The sequence below is a fragment of the Xyrauchen texanus genome, chromosome 33, assembly GCF_025860055.1.
Source record: "Xyrauchen texanus isolate HMW12.3.18 chromosome 33, RBS_HiC_50CHRs, whole genome shotgun sequence".
NCBI lineage: Eukaryota > Metazoa > Chordata > Actinopteri > Cypriniformes > Catostomidae > Xyrauchen > Xyrauchen texanus.
The window spans coordinates 38,216,460-38,233,998 of NC_068308.1; the positions used below are offsets into that span (position 1 = coordinate 38,216,460).

Genomic DNA, 17,539 nt, shown 5'->3' on the forward strand with positions numbered 1-17,539 from the left:
TGAAACTAGAAAATGCTATTTTGCTGCGGTTTATTACTGAGTCTGCGCAGGTGCTTAAGGGTGTGTTCACACTTGTAGTTCGGTTCTCTTGGTCCTCTTGGTCCAGACCAAAAATGAAAATGATACATTTAGTCCTGGTTTGTTTAGCGTTCACACTGGCATTTTTAACACCGAACCTAACGATACAAAACCAAAAGCATCAGGGAAAAGTCACGACCTGATTGGACAGCTTTTATGACGTATACTTTTTGACGGAACTTACCGAACATCCAAAACAATGCTGGCGAAATGCGCTCATTGGATGTATATATATGTATATATGGTGGTATTTTTACCAGCTGAGAACAAACGAAGAGTTAATAAAATGTTTAAAAGAGCCAAAATAGCAGCAGGAATTCCTCCATTGTACACACAATTGAAGATATGCTGCAAGGACGGCTGGCGGCCGGTCCTGAAGCTAGTACCGAACTGTAATGGGCAACATCGCTCCTATGATGAGAAGAACCAGGTATGCTTGAGGTCAGTATTAGGCAAATTACTTCCTGTTTTTGGTCTGTTTCGACGTCTTTGGTCCATGTTGCGTTCATATATCAATCGAACTGCACCAGAGTTTGTTTGGAAGCGGACCGAGACCCACTATTCAGGCGGTCTCGGTCCGCTTGTTTGGTGCGCACCAAGGTTCGGGTGACAGCGTTCACACTTGTTCAAATGAACTGCACTAACAGAGCGATCGCACCAGAGTTCGCCTTAATCGAACCAAACCTGCCAAGTGTGAACGCACCCTAAGAGAGTCAGGAATAATTTATGTGAACAAATCGATCCACTAGTGTTGACTACAAGTTGACTTCCCAATGCCACATAGAAGTGAATCATTTTTTAACCAACTCATTTACATGAACTGTTTGAACGAACCGATTCACTTGGACTTCCCAACTCTGTGAAAGAGGGTTAGATAAGCACAGTTGATTAATCCATCGAGTCATTCATTTGGGAATCAAACAACACTGGTCACACTGCGGTTGTGAATTCACTAAAAAGAACCAGTTCAAAAGAGTCACACGTTTGGGAACCGGACTACACTGGTTGTGCATTATGCCTTGCGCTATAGAGTCAGTAGCGGTGCAGCGACGGCATAAACTGTTGGAACCGATTCCCTTAAGTTATTTGGACTTCCCAACAGAAAAAGTTGTTTGTTATTGGAAAAGCTACACTGTTGTGAATATAGCCGGACTACTAGTTAGTGGCGTCACTACTTTCACTACTAGTTAATCCCCATCAATGTTCACAATATTGCACAGCTACTCATAGCTTCATACATTTCCACCTGGTGGACAATACAACAAGCATTAATCCCATAGACTGCCATTGAGTAATCAAGCTAGGTGCCCACCTAGCAACCCGGAACACCCCGGCAACCACATAGCAACACCCTGGCAACACACTAGCATAATGCCAGTTTTGCATCGTGACTCGCGTTTTCTTCAGAATTTCTTGTAAATGATGAAGTAAAAATGAAGTATTTTCTGTTGTTCTGATTTCTAAATGGAGGCCTGGAACCTCCGTTACAGCAAAAGGGCCTGACACAGAAATGACATTGATAAGATTTATGATTTTCACAACCCCCTTCCTTCCATCACAGACCTGCTCCTCAGACCGTGTCAGCAGATGGGGGGTATTTAAAAAAAACCTCTTTTGTTATTTAATGAGATGAGACTTCCGGCGTCTGTGTTCAGAATGTCTGTCCACAGTAGATGTATGTGTGTGTGTCACAGGGAAGGCCTCTGACCTCAGTCATGTCTGTCTCTATCACACATAAACTCTAATTGTAGGCAACAACTATTTGTGGCAACCCTGCCTGATGTTGTGCTCTTTTCAGAGGAGTCTGTGGAGCAGAACAGGGCTTTTCTCATGCAGATGGAGGGACGTGTGAAAAGGATGAGCACATGGCTGGCAGAAGTGTGGGAGGAGAGAACCCATCACATTTAGCATCTCCAGAATGGCTTTTTAATGCCCCTAAACACAACCAAGACACTCTGTTCCAAAACCTAGTGAGCTGCCTACATAGGCTGCTCCTTCTTTTTAGGTAAGATATCTTCATTGCAACAAGCTCTGTGAAAATAGAGCCAAGATGGGCAAAGCTAAATACATTTAGACTGATAAAATGGATGGTTCTAGGTCTTGGTGTCTTGGTCTGGGACCTCATTATTGATTTAGCCAATAATCTTATAGATAAATAATGTAAATAGGTACTATTATACCTAATATTTGTTTGTGTTATGCATATTTATGGTGACTAGTATATTTTGTTTGTATTTGTTTATTTGTATATTTAAATATTTGTATATTGTATATTTACATATCTGTATATTTGCATATTTGTTTATTTGTATATTTACATATTTGTATATTTGCATATTTGTTTGTTTGTATGTTTAAATATTTGTATATTTCTATATTTGCATATTTGTTTGTTTGTTTGTATGTTTAAATATTTGTATATTTCTATGTTTGCATATTTGTTTGTTTGTTTGTATGTTTAAATATTTGTATATTTCTATATTTGCATATTTGTTTGTATATTTGTATGTTTAAATATTTTTATTTTTAAATATTTGTATATTTCTATTTTTGCATATTTGTTTGTTTGTTTATATGTTTAAATATTTGTATATTTCTATATTTGCATATTTGTTTGTTTGTTTGTATGTTTAAATATTTGTATATTTCTATATTTGCATATTTGTTTGTATATTTGTATGTTTAAATATTTGTATATTTGTATTTTTAAATATTTGTATATTTATATTTTTGCATATATGCATATTTGTATATTTGCATATTTGCATATTTGTATATTTGCATATTTGTATGCAAATGGTGTCAAAGCTTAAAATATAGTTGGCATGAAAGATAAGACAATAAAACAATAAAATTAAGGACGAAACTTTATTCTCTATCCAGAATTGAAAAAAATATTCATTAAAAAAGTAAAAAGAAATGATTAAATCCATTAAATAGTTCATTCAATACTGAAAAGTATCAATAAAACATGAATAGTAAATGATTGTGTGGATAATAATAAAAAAAATTACTATTATATGTAATATGTGTGTGTTATATATTTTATAGTATTACATATTTGTATGAAAATAGCATCAAAGCTTAAAATATTGATGTAAATGTGAAAGATAATTCACAAGTAACTTTGCTTCCATTTTGTTACATACTTCTGAAAGAAAGATGATTTTTAATGAGAAATGTTTTCATAAAAAAGATTATGTAATTATGTAATTATTAAATTAATTAAATAATTCATTCAATACAGAAAAGTATCAATAAAAACTCAATAGACAATAATCTAATAGATAATAATAGATCATCTAATAATAATAATTGAATGGGTAATCATTTAAAAAGGTACTTTTTTACCTAATATTTTTGTTTTATGTATTTATAACATTTTAAAGATGACATGAAAGATCATTTGCAACCCAGTTAACTTCGGTAATGTGACGTATTTCTTAAAAAAATAAAACAGGATATTTAACGAGAAATAAATGGAGGATGGAACTTCATGGAACTTCTATCCATTGGAAATTGAAAAACAATATTAATAAAAATAAATTCATGTAAGTATTGGAGTATTACGTCAAGTTTTCTGTATTGCCTATTTAAGGGCACGTCCACACTAATAATTTTTCGATTGAAAACGTATTGATCTTGCACCGTTTACACCTCATGCAACATTTTCCACCACCGAAAACGGAGAACTTCCGAAATGCTTTACATAACCGCACACTTTGGAAAACGATGATGTTAAGAAACTAAAAACGTCAGACTTAAATGTATTAGGGTGGACGTGGCCTAAAGCATTCCCAAGCGTCATTTAGGAGGTTCAATTTCAGTTAAGATGTTGCCTTAGAAGGCAACTGCCTATGTAGGCAATAGACAGCAAGGCAGCTCACTAGGTGCTGGAAGAACCTGAGAGAGAGAAAAGAGAGAGAGAGAGAGAGAGAGAGAGGGTGAGAGAGAGAGAGAGGGGGAGAGAGAGAGAGATGGGGGGGTGAGGGGAGAGAGAGAGAGCGAGAGAGATTGAGAGAGGGTGAGAGAGAGAGAGAGAGAGAGAGAGAGAGAGAGAGAGAGAGAGAGAGAGAGAGAGAGAGAGAATGGTGGTCTGGTTTTGGGATAGAGGGGAAAAAGAATGAAGGTCTATGAAGTGGGAAAATAGTCTGATTAATCTTGCTTTAAATTAAAACTGATTTTTCTAGAGCTTTCTGTTTCCCCATTTTTTTCCTTCAAAGGCTCTCCGTGTTCCCTTTGTCTTTTCTTCCTTCTTTTTAATACCGTCTTTGATGGCCTTTGTGATTGCGAGTCATTTCCAATTCATATTGGTATTGATCTTGCAGTGAAAATCAGTTTTGTAATTAGCTGCAAATTAGGCCTTCTTCTGGAGGTGAGTGCTGTCGGCCTGATTAATCGCTGGAGTAATGTCTCCCGATCGCACCCAAATTAAAATGAACTCAATTAGGCCGTTCCCTTTGCTTTATGGCACCGACTCGTTCGTTCGGGGAGAGAAATTAATCGTCACTTGTTGTTCAATAGTCTAATGAATGTACATAAAGGTTATCCATTATAATAAACCCAACCCTTTAATAAGAAATTGTACATAAAGGGTTTCATATGCTTGTGTTTGTGTGTGTGTTATGAATTATTAACATTGATCTTTTGTGTGTGTGTGTGTGTGTGTGGGTTGGGGTGGGGGGGTTCTTAGCTATGAGGGGTTTAGATGTAACGTTAGAGTTTGTGTTGAGTCTCTGGGTGGTGATTTGGTGTGGCTCAGAGGAATGTGGGTGGTTGTTCATCTTGTGTTGTTTTTCCATAAAATGCATTTTTCTTTCCATCAGAAAATTAATAAACGTATGGAGTTCTGCTCTTTGATCCTCAATGCATCATACAGCAACTCTGTACTGTTCGTATACGTATGTATACGGCCAATTAACACACAGAGACATAAACAGAAATCCACAAGCACCATTGGCCGCATCTTTTAAAAAATATATGCATTGTACCAATGTAGAAAAAACCATGGTATTTTCTTAGTACCTTGGAGTACCATGTATACAAATATCATAGTGCATGAATGTGGTAATAATTTACTACCATAGTATATATCAAAGTACCATGGTATTATTTTCTGATGCCATCATTGTACCATCATACTGCCACAGTACTTCTTTATATGGGTAAATAGGCCTAAATATCCAAATATATTCCCAATTTCAGTTGTGCCATTGTATTTTGAACATAGTACCATGGTAAAACCATGGTTTTTAGACATGTACCATGACAATACCATGGGTTTAAGATATGTACAATGGTAATACCCTTGTAAATGACTGAGGTAATCATTCAATACAACAATATAGTACCATTGTATTACCATCTGATGCCGTCATTGTAAGTGTAAATACACCTAAACTTCAGTATATTTCCCAGAGGCAGCCATGAACTCACCAGCTCTGGTTTGACGTGATCTGAACTGGGAAAGACGTCAGGGAATGTTGGCCTCTCGAACACTCGGTCCAATGCTTCTATCTGCTGCTGGGTGAAGGCATCTGCTCGTAGATGTTTCCTCAAGCTCTCCACGCTGCCTTGAGAATCACTGCTCTGTGCTGAACCCTCTGAACCATCTACAGACAGAGAAAACAGCATTCTAGACACTCCTGTGCTGTTTGTAGGTGAAAGCAGTGTTGTAGAACATCTACAGGATCCCTTCGAGATTGCTAGATCTTAGATTGAGAGAAAACGGTTTGTTCTACAGAAAGAGGTTCAGTGTTGGAGTCTTATTGATCTTGTGGTCTTCAGACCATTCATAAACATTGCCTTGGTCTAGGTCTAGGTCTGGGTTTCAAAGCATACTTGGTAAATGTTCTGCACTTATATAGCACCTTTTTAACATTAATAGTATTCAAAGCTCTTTACACTGTGACTCATTCACCCATTCACACACATTAATACACCAATGGTGGCAGAGCTGCTATGTAAGGTGCTAGCCTGCCATTGGGAGCAACTTGATAAACCTTGATTGGGGTTCAGTGTCTTGCCCAAGGACACTTTGGCATGTGGAGTCATGTGGGCCGTGATTCGAACCAGCAGCCCTGCGATTAGTGGCCGACCTGCTCCACCAACTGAGCCAGAGCAGCCCTTGGTCTAGAACTGGGGTTCATAATTCAGTATCTTGGTCTGGTATGGGTCTTGGCTAACCAGAGGTATATAGTAACGAAGTACGAAAGTTTGAAATATTTCTGCTATTTCAAGTTGACATTTACTTCTCTACATTTTGAAGAGTAAAATAATACTTTTACTCCGATACATTCCTCCAGACCCTTTAGTTACTTTAGCACCTGGACATCACAAAAAATAACACTGCCACACGTGTAAACTGCACACGTCTCAGCGATAGTGATATCTGATTCGCAAACTAATCGTTGGAGTCGAATCTTTTGAATTTGATTCTTTTGAATCGGTTAAATCAGTTCAAAAAGTGGATAGAACAATTCGTTTAGCGAATCAATTTGTGAATTCAAATCAAAATCATGAGGGGAACCCCGGAAATGTGTGTTGTGTAGGGATGGGCGAGATTGCTTATTTTCTTTTTGATCTGATACCAAGTATTACAAAACCCAATATCGCAGATATAGATCCCATATCTATAAACTGGAAGTAGATATTGCCTCCAGTGGAACTACTTGCAATTCCAATAATCATGTCTAGCTTCCAAAAAGTCCTTTCTCACTAGCACATGGTTACTGCTAGATTTTTTATTACATTTACATTTATGCATTTGGCAGACGCTTTTATCCAAAGCGACTTACAGTGCACTTATTACAGGGACAATCCCCCCGGAGCAACCTGGAGTTAAGTGCCTTACTCAAGGACACAATGGTGGTGGCTGTGGGGCTCGAACCAGCAACCTTCTGATTACCAGTTATGTGCTTTAGCCCACTGCGCCACCACTCCTATTTATGAATCTATTAACAGATTTTAAAGTTAAATACAAATTTTAATCAAATAATATTTGAAGGAAAAAATATTATATCAAATGAGCGCAGCAGTCAAAAAAAAAAGTATTGTTAAAAGCTGAAATTCTTGAAAGAAATGTTGGCATACATTGTTTGGAATATTCAGATTATTATTATTTTTTTTTTATATAAGCTGTAAAACCATTTAGCTTTAAAATATTTTAAAATAAATATTTTTAAAAATGTGGTCCATCAAATCAAATGATAACAATAATAATAATAATAATAATAGCACTGTCTGCAACTGCTTGTGTCTTTCTGTGCATTCACTTTAGCATTTTTTGTGATATGCAAAACGCATGGTAGATTAGTAATAAATAACATAAAAAACACTAGTTAATAAAAATCTTCTGTATCGATATTTTTATGTGAGTATCGATCCTCTTGATACAACATCGGCACCTGAGGTATCAATATTATCCATTCGCACATCCCTGGTGTTGAGTCTGAGAATCTAAAGAGAATAAACTGCTCGTGCAACATTAAATCCGAGTTTTGGGTAGAAATGAACATATATGTTCTCAAATACTGATGAAGTTATTGCTTGATAAGATTTGTTCACGTCTCCCTCGAGAACTTTACGAGGTCAATGAAATGCGATTACCATTTATATTTAACCAAGATACAATGTGTATGAATCAGCTGCGATCATCAACATGTCTAACAGTAACATTTGCAATAACCATTAAACCTCAACCACGAGTCTGTGTGGTATCTTGACCCCACACTTTAAACACTTTTGTTGCATGTGTTCAAACCAGGGCTGGACAGGGAGGAGAAATCGGCCCGGGATTTTACATATCAACATAGCATCTGGCCCAAAAGTTGAGCTGTCCTTTTCTGCATATCGCGGCAGCGTTTTGTGGTCCGTTCTGCATAACGCGGCGGCTCATTTTAGCTTATCGCGGCCCATTCGGCCCGTTTCGTGGCCGATCCACCGGCCCACTCGGTTCTCCTAATGGCTGCTCCGCCCCTGATCTAAGCAAAGTGCTTTGGTCCAGCCCTGGACTGTGTACAAACTGTGTTTTAAGCTGTTTTCTGCCGTAGTTGAACACTGATTTGATTCTCCAGCATCTCTTTATTCTTGAGTCGACACACATTGAAAAAAACCTCTGCTGTTATTGTTCACTCACTTTAGCGGCTTAACAACGCTCCACAAACACTGCACTTTCCCTCGGTCGTCCTCTGACCTGATTACCCTTGGCAAGAGTGGAAGATTCCCTCACATCTTCTTCTCTCTCTCTCTCTCTCTCTCTCTCTCTTCTCACCCCGGCAAAATGCTTTAGAGGGCCTTTAAATATCTTCACATCCTGCATGCTCTGGAAAGTCGCATCTCCCTTGCAAATCTGTCACTCTAAATTTGTGGCATATTATGTTCTCTGTGCGGCCCACAGGTACAGTGATGTATGACACGCTCAACCTCTATTGATTGCCCTAACTTAGAGAGAGAGAGAGAGAGAGAGAGAGAGAGAGAGAGGAGCGGGGGAAGGAGAAAGAGACAGAGTAAATCCATGTGAACAGTGCATGATTTTGATGGTCCATCGTGATTTTTGCTTGTCAGATTGTAAAGTAAGACCATAATGAGCTCTTGTACACAGCAGACTGTGTGTAATCAACATTTTTAGATAAAACTGTACGATTCTTGAATATTTGACAGAGGTGAATAGGCATTTTACGTCACGTTCACATTTGTTGACATTAGTTAATGCATTTTATATCAGGAACTAACAATGGACAACTTATTTTTACGGCATCCATTAATCTTTGTTAATGCTAGTATACACACTGTTTCAATGGTATAGCCACAAGACAAATATTACACGTGTTTGCATGATTTTAGTGTGATGACATCACAAACTAAACTTATCTGTGTAGTTATATCCAATACCGAGATTCCAGGGTTTCATTCTAATGGCAAAAAAGTTGTAATAACGGATGCAAATTTACAAAAATAAGCTAAATAAGTCCTTTTATCACTTTAAAATCATGTTATCTTGTGCGATGTGCAGAGACGTTGCAACGGGGTAGGCAAACCAGGTAATTGCCTGGGGCCCCAAGCTGGGAGGCTTTGGACCACAGCAACGACAACATGGAACCCCCTTAAATTATGTAATGGCACAAGACTCTGCAATGACACGTCCGGAACCCCCAAAAGGGGCCCCCATGCTAAGAGCTTGCTGTCAAACGTTTCGTAGTTTCAGAGCGGCAATTAAATGACGGACCATGAAGCGGATTTACCCGTCCGGGCATATTAAAAGGAAACGAAAGCAAGAGGAAGGGGAAAAGGCCTTTATTACTACATTATTTTATTCTCCGTCGCTTCACTTTATTTCCAGATAATCCTGTTGCTGTGCTTGTTTCCTAACGTTCCATCACGACCTGCAGTGGAATTGTTCCTCGATGTACGAGCGCATATTCGCAAACACGAGGGACTGTCAATATTTTACATTGGTGTGTGTAAATGGGTATTATTTATGCATTCTAGTTTATATGATGTTTCAGAATGCCACTTTCAGTAAAAATCCTGGAGTAAAACGTTTTCTGAATTGCATGTAAACGTCGTAATTGTAACTGCGATTTTAGCTTTTATATATGTACATAAAAACAACAACAAAACATTTTTCTGGGGGTGGGGAATTTGGGGAATTTGCCCATTGGAAAATTCTGTTAGTTTATGTTCGCCAACCATTTGCCAATTAGGTATGAAAAATAAAATAAAAAAATTAAAAATTAAATAAATTTTTTAAAATATATTCTCTGAAAAAATAATATATATATTATCTATAATCCGAAAGTAATTGTTGTTTTAAGGATGTTTCAATATTTTTTTCAGATTTTTTTTTTTTTTTCAGATTCAAGACCAATTTTACTGTTTTTGCCTTACAGCTAAAGAAATCTTACGATTTACAAATGTTCATAAAAATCATACAGTGTGCACCAAGCTGAAAACATAAAGAGAGGTAAACAAAAAGAAAAGACAGAGGGGATAAAGAAGGGGGGGGGGGGTACATTTTGTTGGAAAGAAAGAAAATGAGAGAGAGAGAGAGAAAGAGAGAGAGAGAGAGATAGAGAGAGAGAGACGGATAAAGGCTCAGTGTGGAATGAAGTGTTGATGAGTATCCTGTCTCAGCTCATCGTGTCTATAATGCTCTTCTTCATCTCACATTTTTCACTGCCACTGAATTCAATTGATCAATCATGTCTGTCTGATGGCACCATTTCAGCTGGTTATTACCACTGCAGTCGTCACGGTGACCTTTCCTGAAGTGCTCGCTCTCACACACACACACACACACACACACACACACACACACACACACACACACACACACTGGACACTTCTCCATATGCGTGTGAGTGTATACTATATATAGCCAAAGAAAACGTGAATCTGTCCCTCTTCGAAACTCCCTGGCACAAGGTGCTAAGATGTTGTGAATGGTTAACAGGGCATTGTGGTTGCTAAGGTTTTCTGGGTGGTTGCTAGGTAGTTGTTTACTTGTTAAAAGAGGCTTAAGTGCTGATTTAAGTCTATGTTTTTTTTTTTTTTTTTGCAATACTAGCAATGATGCCTGCTTTAGCCATGTGTTTTTCCCTCCTCAGCCTGTTAAAGTGGGACGTTTGTGAGCAGGCACTCTGTTTGGACAGCTCCCACGGGGGTCCTTGAGGTGGAGTGTGTGTTTGCTCTATCGGGCACAGGGGTAAATGAAGTCATTAATTAGGTGCCATTAGGGAGCCCGGGCCACAAACCTAATCAATACAGCTGAATATGTCATTCACACCAGTGACATGCTTCCCACTCACTGGATAAACAACACACACACACACACACACACACGCACACACCAATTACTGTGCTGGCTTGTTGTGGCATTTCGGCAGGAGCGATCAACTTTATCACTTTAACTGCTTAGAAAAAAATCAACAACTGAATCTACATGATGGGTACTGTGTCCAGGAAACCAGCATCCTAATATTGTATTCCTTTGGAATACCACACATAACATGTCCCTGCTATCCCACAGATATTATAGAAGTAGGTGACTTGAGAAACCACACTTGTCTCTGCATGCCAGACTTACATTTTCAAATGCATGTGATGTTTGAAAAAATAAAATAAAAATCAAGGTAATTATCACTTGTGAGCAGAGTATTTTTAATTGGGTGTCATTTGCAATCAAGCTATAATTCTGCCAAATTACTCAAAAAGTGTGAAAACTGTATGAGACAGTTCTTTTCATTTGTGCTAATAGCTTTCACCTGGAGCCTGTGTGTTTGAGCTGATGATACAGAGTTGCAATGTGTGCTGCCCTGCTGCTGTGGTATTGATCTGCGACTGAGTGGAGTGGATTCCTTTTGACGTGAGTACGTATTAAGACTGAGGTAACGAGGGAGCACGCTCTATCAAAGCAGATAAGCGACTTCATAACACCACAGGATTCACACCCACAGGGCCTGACCCCATGGGAGAGAGAGAGAGAGAGAGAGAGAGAGAGAGAGAGAGAGAGAGAGAGAGAGACAGTGTCTATAGACCGATCTTGTTTACAAAAATGTCAGTGCATGCGCAGTAAGTGGTGGCAGAAAGCCGGCAAACTGTTGTGTTAGATTTGACAAATTAGATGGTTAAATGAAAGTACGACACAAAACCATTATAAATACTGATATATTAGCTATGCAATTATTATAGTGACATGGGTTAATAACATACCAGCAATTATGTTCCCTATAAGTGTTTAATGCAAAGCAGAGAGTTGAAATGATCTCCTCGGTCCAGTCAGTTCAGTAGACGGCTTGAAGCCACAGCCCTCTATGAGAGCCCTTGAAATGATTTTTTCAACAACGGAATTCGATAAAAGTTTACTTTTATCATGTGTGATGTAAGTGGTAACATTGCCAAAGGATTGGTCTATACATTGAGCAATGCGATTCAACAAAACAAGGGCTGTGATCCAGTTCACAAAAGTGTGTAGCCTACTTCACACATGAAAGTACATGCTCTAAAGTAAGAGAGTACACTAGTATTGGGACATACTACCATGTCAAATTGACTTGATACCACAAACCCTCTTGTGAAACATTGCATAGTAGCGTTAGCATCTAGCTAAATGACCACGTTCAGGCAGGAATCTCTATCTGTTTGCCATTCGGCTTGCTCACATGTGATTTCTCAAGCCAATCAGCCCACATGGTGTAAACTGATTGGTCATTTGACGTGTAATCTGGCATCCAATCAACTTAAGTGTTCTCTCTTTGGCTATCATTACGTTTGCTCAGTCTGCAGCAAGCTGCGAGTTTTCTCCGGTAAACCTATTTGCTCAGATGGTTGCTGGGGCTTGCACGTTAAGGTCTACTTAATGCCGTGACACATAGACAAATATAAGTGCATCTTAATCAAGGGAAGCTGTAGCTAAATCTGGCATTAGCACACATCACTATCTTAGGCTAGTAGTTTAAATAAATCGACACATAGCTAGGCTTATTCACTAGTTGAATAAGCTCTGGGATTTTCTGGTCCTGATACACATTATGTGTTGGGTCACCAGCCAAGCAGGTCTAGACACACATAAAGCGTTAGTTTAGCAGTGTTATGCCATTCAGTCAAGCAGGTCAAGGCACACTTAGCTAGTAAACACTCGGTGCACATGGCTCTTTGGAGCAGCAGCAGTACACAAGCCTTGGCGATAGATCTAGCATGGTTGGGGGGTTGTGTTTGTGTTTATGTGCTAGCTTCCCTGCTTTGTTGGGGAATTGTACTTACTGCATGTCATACATGCTTGATGCAGCATGTCTTGTGTTTTGTTAATTGTGCAGCAGCAGCAGTATGTCCACATGCTAACTCTGTATGTCTATGTATTTTTATAGTAGTAGCAAGTCTCCGTACTTGCTCTGCAACAGCAGCAGTGTAGCAGATCTAGTCCGCCAAGACTAATATCCTTTCAATATTTAATTCCCACATTTACATGCCAAATCTTTCCAAGAGTTGTCATGACTGAAATTCATTAGTGTACTTTTTTTTTTAAAGTTTTAAAACTGCTGCGACACCTTTGACTTAGCATCTCTTGTGATGTTGTTTTTCAACTGAAAATGCTGAAAGAGGACCATTAGAAACTCTTCGTCTTCTGTCATAGGCAATACTAGCCAAAACGTATGCACAAATACATTGGAGGAAAAATTGACCTTTTCGTATGAGCCAAGTGGTGATATCTTACGATTTCGCCATCACGTATGATTTATCACGCGTTGTCATTAGGCTATATTTGCTGTAATTCTAGTATTCTGGTGGACATGATGGTTACGATGACGAATCTTCGTATTGTAGTGCTGTTGATGTTCCGCTTGGTTTCTTTCATGTTTAATGTTTATTAACCAATTATATGAACTCTACGCTTATTTATAAGATTCTCAATATTGCAGTATCCAGCCTTTACAATATATATTCACAGTATGCTGCAGACTAGCCATAATGGTCATGACAAAAATCACTCAACAGGGCATTTTGAAAAAAATGTGTGTAATTTTAACGGTAAAAGACTGTAGAAATGCTGCAGAAATAAAACATTAATTGATTAATGAATATTAACTGTAAAATATACAGTAAAAAAAATGTATTTCATATATTTTAAAAGACAATACCGAATGTTTTACAATAAATGTTGTCATTTTTTAGATGTAAAAAGAATGATTTTCCTGTATAATTAATGGTAAAGATTTACATTGTTTAACAAGAGAGTGCATGTACTTTTTACGGTAAATTATTGTTACAATTACAGTAAAAAACAATAACCGGGCATTCCCACAATTCCCTGCATGACCCCGCATATTCCATTATATTTTATGGCAATAGTTCTGTTTGTTCTTATTTTAAATATCAGTTATGTACATTGGAGTGATCTGTTTTATATTTAATGTAGTTTAGTTCATGTTTACTACATTATTTATCATCATCATGTGCTCTTCTGTAATTGTTATAGTGATTAACAATATCTTATAAAGTAAAAACCTGATTTTTACAGTTTCAGAAGGTTACTATTAAGTTTAAGATGTTTTTTTTTACTGTAAATTGATCATTTATTTATTTATTTATAGTGCCATCGTGGTCATGTAAATTACAAAGGTTTTAAACTGTAAAATTAAAAAAAAAAATTCTGTAAAGTTGTTTACATTTTTACTGTATTTTTTATATAATTATTCTGGTAGCCACAGCTGCCATTTTTTTTATGTTATTTTTTTAAAACAACAGGATATTTTTTACAGTGTACATTGCCCAGAATAAACTCAAGCCAAACAGTTTAATACAACTCCAGCTAAAATGGCACAGTGCCAGAATTGTCTCTTTTCCAGTGTATCTTGGGTCGACTGGTGTGAAACTGCTCTTATCTCTTTAATGGTCTGCTCTTATGAGACAGCTGTGATGGTGGGGTGTGTGTGTGGGGGGGTCTCAGCGTGAATGTTAGATGTTAATTTGTGCGGTAATAGCTTTTCTCCGCGGAATTGCAAATTCCCTTAAATGTCACTTCCAGCTCCGTAGCTCAGACAGCTAGGGTCAGTGTGGATACCAGGGCTCGCTCTCTCTTTCTCTCTCTCTGTATCATGTTACTTTTAATTTGCAGTAATACAGTAGCGCTGTCAGATTAATGGCTGGTGTGACACCTGTGTCCCTGCGGCTTGCTCTCTCAGCTCTGCCATGTACATAACGCGTGTCACAGCACATTATCTCTCTGCTCGCTTCGTAATGGGTCCAACCAGGGCAAAAAAATCCCCACCATCCTCTTTCTCATAAGACTATCTGTTATATTGCTTCTAAAATTTTCATTTAGACTTCAAATCTTGCCGAAAAATTTAATTCTCAGTTGTGTTTCCTCAATTGTGTGGTGGTTCAAAACAAAGCTTTAAGGTGCACACAGAAAAGGAAGGTGCTAGCCTGCCATTGGGAGCAACTTGGGGTTCAGTGTTTTGCCCAAGGACACTTTGGCATGTGGAGGTGTGTGGGCCGGGAATCAAACCGCCAACCCAGCGATTAGTGGCCGACCCGCTCTATCACCTGAGCCACAGCCATCCCAATAACCTTATAAAAGCTGTTTTATTGTACATGGAGAGGGTCCGCACATGGGGGCTGCCATGTTAGAATCACATGACCAGCCGAATACTACTCGCTTAATCTCAGTAACCATCCTGTTATCTGTTTACTAAATTTCTACAATGGCATCTGAAACTGAAAAGTTTTGATTTTAAATCATGCTGCATCCACATCACTAGGTGTCACTGTAAGTCCATGATGACACAAACAAAAAACGTTAATGAGTGCTCCTTTAACAGTTTAAAGCATCAACAACCTTTGTTGAGCTGCCTACCAACAATAGAAACAGCGTGTGTATATGTGCTGGTGTGTGTGTGTGTGTGTGTGTGTGTGTGTGTGTGTGCTGGAGTGTGTGTATATGTGCTGGAGTGTGTGTGTGTGTGTGTGTGTGTGTGTGTGCGCGTGTGTGTATGTGCTGGAGTGTGTGTGTGTGTGTGTGTGTGTGTGTGTGCGTGTGTATATGTGCTGGTGTGTGTGCGTGTGCGTGTGTGTGTGGACACAGGTTCACCTGGCAAAGATAAAGTACACCTATTTTTGACTCCAGGTGTCTACAGTGCGGAGTGTTTTTGTGTGAGCTTAAAACATCTCCTTTTGTGTTCCACGTAAACAAGAAAGTCATATATGTTTGAAATACTATGAGGGTGTGTTAATAATACCAGAATGTACATTTTTTGGTGAACTATCCCTTTAAATCAAGAAAATGGCCACCCATGAAGAGGATCATTAGAGACTGAGAACAACCCCCAAAACATCTAGTCATCTTAGATACACACACACCCCGATCTGAAGTCTGCCATCGTTTCTCCCTCTGCTGATGTCACCTATGCGTCCTCGCAGTGTCTGAGAGCAAGACAAAAGTGACTGCAAGTGTAACACACTCTAATCATGAGAACAACCATTTCCATGTTTGGTGATTTAGCAGCGAGCTGATCCAAGGACCATCAACCCCTTGTATAGAGGAACATGACTTAATCCAATCGTTGCCAAAACACGGAGATCTGTAACACCTGGAATTCTAAATCCGTGAGCATTCCCATTCTACTCAATGACAGTTGCACGGCTGGTGTATGAAGATAAATCAGTAGCAAAAATTGAGAGCTTGTATATTTGGATTTGAGAAATTCTGGTTGGGGGAGGGGGACTTTTTTGTACACAATGATGTCACACCACAGCACCAGCCCGTGCCTTTTTGTTAGGGCAAATCAGAGCCGGTCATCACGATGGAGGAATCTAACAATCTGACGGTATGCTTTTTTTAATAATTAATTCAATAGTATTAAAAAAACGTTTTGTAAAAATACCGCACATATCAATAAGTTGTCACAAATTAAACCCCATTCAGTGTGTTTATAAAAGACCACTTCACGTTGGCTAATTTTATGATAATGACCGGCTGGGGTCTGGGTCGCTCAGCGAGTAAAGACGCTGACTACCACCGCTGGAGTCGTGAGTTTGAATCCAGGGTGTGCTGAGTGACTCCAGTCAGGTCTCCTAAGTGACCAAATTGGCCCGGTTGCTAGGGAGGGTAGAGTCACATGGGGTAACCTCCTCGTGGTCGCTATAATGTGGTTCTCGCTCTCGGTGGGGCGTGTGGTGAGTTGTGCGTGGATGCCGCGGAGAATAGCGTGAAGCCTCCACATGTGCTACGTCTCCACGGTAACGCGCAAAACAAGCCACGTGATCAGATGCGCGGATTGACGGTCTCAGACGCGGAGGCAACTGAGATTCGTCCTCCGCCACCCGGATTGAGGCGAGTCACTACGCCACCACGAGGACTTAGAGCACATTGGGAATTGGCCGTTACAAATTGGGGAGAATAACAATACAAAATAAAAAGATAATGACCAGCTGACTGTCCATTTTCCCTTAAATATTGATCATCATTTGTGAACTTGCTTCAGCTAAAAGAATAAGGAATTATATTGGTTATGTTGATTTTGACATCACAATAATGGACCTGTTCAGTACTCGGATAGCTGGCAAAACTTTACATTGTTGAGTGAAATGTTGTCCTTATAAATAATATACAGCAATAATAATATAGTATATCATTAAAGGAAAACATATTGATAAGTGTGGAAGTTTAACAAAACTTTTTTAAAAAAATACTATTTAATTAATTATTAAAAAACATATCCTTAGATTGTTAGATCCCTGCATCATGATCTGCTTTTTTATTTAAATTATTTTTGGGGGTCACTATGAGGACTTTTATTTTGCCTTGTTGTTCCCCATTATTAGTATTATTATTATTATTATTATTATTATTATTATTATTATTATTATTATCATTATTATCACGACAAAACACACACAAAATAGGGAAATCCACATAACAACCAGGGTTCCAAATAGATAAACAAACAAACAAACAATCAAA

The 17,539-nt window shown here is 38.5% G+C and overlaps 1 protein-coding gene across 1 annotated transcript in view; it reads right to left on the minus strand.

Moving 5' to 3' along the window:
• Nucleotides 1–17,539, minus strand: part of LOC127626710 (paired box protein Pax-2a-like) — a 43,512-nt gene that overhangs the window by 14,144 nt on the left and 11,829 nt on the right. Inside the window, exon 5 of the mRNA XM_052102682.1 lies at nt 5,515–5,690. Within this exon, the coding sequence (XP_051958642.1) occupies nt 5,515–5,690 (176 nt within the window). The remainder of the gene's footprint in view (nt 1–5,514; nt 5,691–17,539) is intronic.